Source organism: Prosopis cineraria, unplaced genomic scaffold (assembly GCF_029017545.1).
Source record: "Prosopis cineraria cultivar Desert tree isolate PC_DT_omini unplaced genomic scaffold, ASM2901754v1 PC13, whole genome shotgun sequence".
Classification (NCBI taxonomy): domain Eukaryota; kingdom Viridiplantae; phylum Streptophyta; class Magnoliopsida; order Fabales; family Fabaceae; genus Prosopis; species Prosopis cineraria.
Window position 1 is genome coordinate 14939604 of NW_026555344.1, and position 4463 is coordinate 14944066.

Genomic DNA, 4463 nt, shown 5'->3' on the forward strand with positions numbered 1-4463 from the left:
TATTTTGCTAAATTTTTTTTGTCAAGTTATCAAGAAAAATTTTCAAAGATAGTAATAGGACTTATCATTTTATAAATAGTTACTTGTTAAATTGATAATGGAAACTTATCATTCTTGATAATAAAAACAAGTAAGCACTTATAAAAATTAGTGCATATTAAATTTTTTGACAAGTCCCATTAATAGTTTAATAAGTAATCATTTATAAAATGACAAGTAACCATTAAACTCCTGATAAATGTTGGCATGAAAAATAGAAACAAAGTTAAATATATATATATTTATATATATATAACTTTGCATTATATAATTAGAGGGATTTGTTAGCTTAGTTGTTGACAATTTGTTTAATAGCCAAGAAGATGTGGGTTCAAACCTCACCTTTGCCACTTAAAAAAAAAAAATAGTTTGCCTCTCTCACTGGTCCGATGATCGGCATTTTGATGGCTGAGGAGTTTCTCTTAAAAAAATGAGAGGTAATTTTGTCTTTTCATATTATAAATTAATTATATTTTAGTCCCTTGATATTGCAACATAATTTCAAAATTATTTGGTACCTGTCTGTTCCTCCAGCAATCCTTGGCTATAATTTTTCCTAGATTATATTGCCAAGCGCTTAATTTAACTAGCAAGGGAACTCTGCGTACCGGTTTTATTAGAAATCTTGAATTCAATTTTTGGAAATGTAGCAACTTTCAGTGGTAGAGCTTCTGAAAAGGGCCCCGACCCAATTCAATCCATATTAGTCTAAGTCAATTAAAGTCCCTTCAGCTTGACCTAGGGCACATCTAAGGCATCGGGTGGTAACGTCAAAAAAAAAAAATATTACAAATTATAGAGGTATCACTAATGCTAGTCAATAAGGTCATAGATTTCATATTATATTGGGCACGTTATTCACCACATCCAAACAAGTTTTGCCTTTTTAAGGTCACTCCAATGTTATGGCTAACGTATGCCACGCCGATGGACCTGTGCCACCAACCTTTTTTTTGGCAGGTACTGTATAATTAAACAGATAAATGTCCATAATTAATTTCTTGGATTTATGGATTATGTTTAGTGGAATTATTTTATTTAAAATTAATAAGTTTGAATTGTGGAAAACTTATTGCCACTTGTTCATAGAACAAAACTTTTTAGCTTAAATCGCACGACAACTTTTAATTTCCAATGATATTGTACCGATATTTTATCAGGTTTTTCAAACCTGAAAATGATTTGTTAGCCCCCATGCATAGGTTAGCCCCAAAAATTGTAGAGTTTGAGGAATGATTTGTTATTGATATTTGAACAATGTGATATAAATTTTATATTTTATATTAAAAATATCACGATCATTAACTATTTACATGTTATAAATAATGTTACAAATTTTTAAAATAAATTAAATTAAATCTTTTTTAATTTTCAAATAATAATACTGTTTATAAAGAAAAAAATCTTCAGGGTCCACCGTTCGGCAAAGAAATGTGGCTAGCATTTTAGTTCTACCTAAATGTTGCATATGTGAAACTTTTTGGTTTTTAAAAGCTGATTCCTTGCGGCATGCTCTGACGATTGCCAGGTTATATAGTCTCCAATTATTGCCATTGAAAATTGTCACTTTTGCTTTTCCCGCACCAAAGAATGTCTATGATTCACACGTAATAAATTATTCTCTTCAACACCATGTTATCGCTAACCGTGCAAGGAAATCAAAAGATCATGTCACGTCTGATATTATACAATTTTTACATTTATAGAGCAGATCATCAAAGGTTTTAATAATAAAATAAATTAGAAGCTTGACGGTAGAGCCGATCTATACAACTATTGGTCTCTTTAAGTACAAGATAATCATCTAATCTCCCATGACAAAATTTTTCATCTTGTTGACTGCGTCGGCACACAATAAATTACATTCAACCAACTTTTTGGTTTCTTTTATTTCTTTTACATTCTATTTTCCTGAAGGTTAGGCCAGGGGTGCCACACGCTTTTAATTTGTATGGTAGTCTCCTATATCATATATATATATATATATATATATATATTATAATATATTATATACATATACATAAATATGCAGAGGAACTTTAGTTTCACCGGCGGAGGAACCTCTTTGCGGTGGCTTGGAAGGGACACCGGGAGCTGACAAAACCGTCGACGAGATGGAGATAGGTGTTAAGCTCGTGACACGTGGCAACGTTGGGACTTCTGAGGTACGGAGAATGCCTGCTACTTAATCTGAGCTCCTTCCCCACCTCCGCGTACACCCACTGTGCATCCTCTGCCCGCTTCTGAATCCAGCTCGGGAGTCCCGCCACGTTGACGTTCTCATTGTCCGCCACGTCATCAGAAAAGATATTATTATTACTATTTCCCTCTCGCTCTTTCTTATCAAATACAAATCCTGGTACCTTCGTGATCACATCGTCTGAGTTCACTATACGTAAAATCTTCGTCCCTTGGCTCTCTAGCTTCTCCCTAAAGCTCCAGTTACCCACTCGTGGCCCTCCGAAAGATATCACCGTCACCATCGGCGGCCGGTCGAAACTCGTCTGTATGTCGTAAGCCGTGAGGGTGGCCAGCGCCGCCCCCAGGCTGTGTCCGGTGATCGTTAAGCTTAGCGGCTCGTCACCGTAGGTTTGGAGAATCCGGCGGATCTCCTGATGCACCATCTCTTGAAGGCTCAAGCAGGACGGTGTCGAAGAAGTGTATAAACTCAAGAATCCACTTTCAACCATGGCTTCACTGTTACGAGGAAGGTGGGTGAGAGCGGCACGCAAATTCTCGAGCCATTCCAAGCATGTGGTTGTTCCTCTGTATGCTATGACCACATCACGCCGACCAAGTCGTTTTATCTCTTCCTTGTTATCACAGACTGCCACGTAGCCAATATAGCTAGACTGAGTAGCAACCCAGGACGGTGCCTTTTCGATCCATCGAGGTAACTGAATGCCCGAGGTTGCACGTAGGTGCTTCGTAACCTTGTACCCTGTACTCGGCAACCCGCAACCATCAAAGAGCCTGTTCTTTGGGTATTTACAAGTAGCGTAGGAAGACGAAGAAGGGTCGAACTCGAAGGACTTATATGTAGCCTCAACAAAATGCCCATACCGGAGAATCTCCGATCGCAGATTCTCGTCTAATGGGTCCAGCATGCCCTCCCAGTCGCTGTATCCTTGGTACTCCATCCACCTCTTCCGAAGCTTCTCCGGTCTAATGTCAAACCGCGACGACGAAGAGGACGAGAGTTTAGTATGGCCATCATTGGGATTCATCAATTTCTCCAAGTTTCTTACCACCTCGGACAGAGACAAGGTGTTGTTGGGTTTGGTCTGTTCATGTGTGAAGGATATGCACATCGGTTTTAGGACATGGCTGCTTGAGGTTGTTGCTGTAGCAGGAGGGATTTTCGGAGGTCTCATAGCGAGCCTCATTGTGTTGTGGGTACGTAGTCTGGAAAACGAAGACAGAGATATAGAGAGAGAGAGAAAGAGAGGGAGAGAGGGAGGAGGAGGAGGAGGAGAAGGTTCGTATATGGTTGAGTACAACTGTGTTTGTGTTGTTATTGGTGTGATGGGAAGAATTTGGCGGATGGGCCTTTTATAATGGGAAAAAGTTAATTAAGTGAAACTAATACTGTTGATGGCAGGTTGCTTCTAATAATAAGAAGAGTGACAATTAGGTCCTAAATATTAAATTAATAACATTTAAATTCTTAATAAAATTTTTTTAAAAATAAATTATAAATATTAATTTAAACGATTGTAAATAAAAATTTCTATTACAATTTAATAGTTGTATTTGATATTTAATTTATTTACAATTAAAACTTTTAAATTTATAATTATCTAGATCATTATTTTTAACTAATTTTTTAAATAATATATAAAAAATTGAATTATTATTAATTTAAAGTTTTAATACTTAACTGTCATTCTCCATTAGTAAGTGGAGCTTCATTTCGTCGTCAGAGAGAGAGAGAGAGAGAGAGAGAGAGAGAGAGCTAATTGGCTATATAGGTAGGGGCTGAGTTGGGTGGGGACGAAGATTTTTAACAGGAAAAACTGCAGTAGGGGTCCGAAGAAGGAAACAAGATATGGACATGACTGTTCAGATTTGGATCCAACGATGATGGATTGATCAACGTCACGCAGTGTTTAATTCGAGCTCAGAAAATAAAACAAGAAAAAAAAAAACAAAAGAAAAAGAAGCGCCCTTTCCGACTGCATAAGGTCACGTTGATACATTAAAGAGGTACTAACGGCTCGGCTCGGCTCGGTCGGCTCAAGCCAGTATATAACGAAGTAATTTGATTATGGTCAGACTTCAGAGAAGGGATAGGAAACATATGGGAGCACGACACTTGTTTGGCCAAACTAGGCAGTGAGATATATATATATATATATATATAAACTGGTTGTGTGAAAAAATGGTTTGTGTGCGGATCGATGAGGCAAAATAAACGAGTAAGA

At 37.2% G+C, this 4463-nt stretch overlaps 1 protein-coding gene across 1 annotated transcript; it reads right to left on the bottom strand.

Annotated features, from left to right (window-relative positions):
- Positions 1–1968: 1968 nt before the first annotated feature.
- On the bottom strand, positions 1969–3425 carry LOC129290344 (phospholipase A(1) DAD1, chloroplastic-like). Its single transcript, XM_054927092.1, has one exon. It carries the CDS (start codon positions 3423–3425, stop codon positions 2085–2087), a length of 1341 nt encoding a protein of 446 aa, XP_054783067.1. The 3' UTR covers positions 1969–2084.
- Between the last annotated feature and the right edge of the window lie 1038 nt (positions 3426–4463).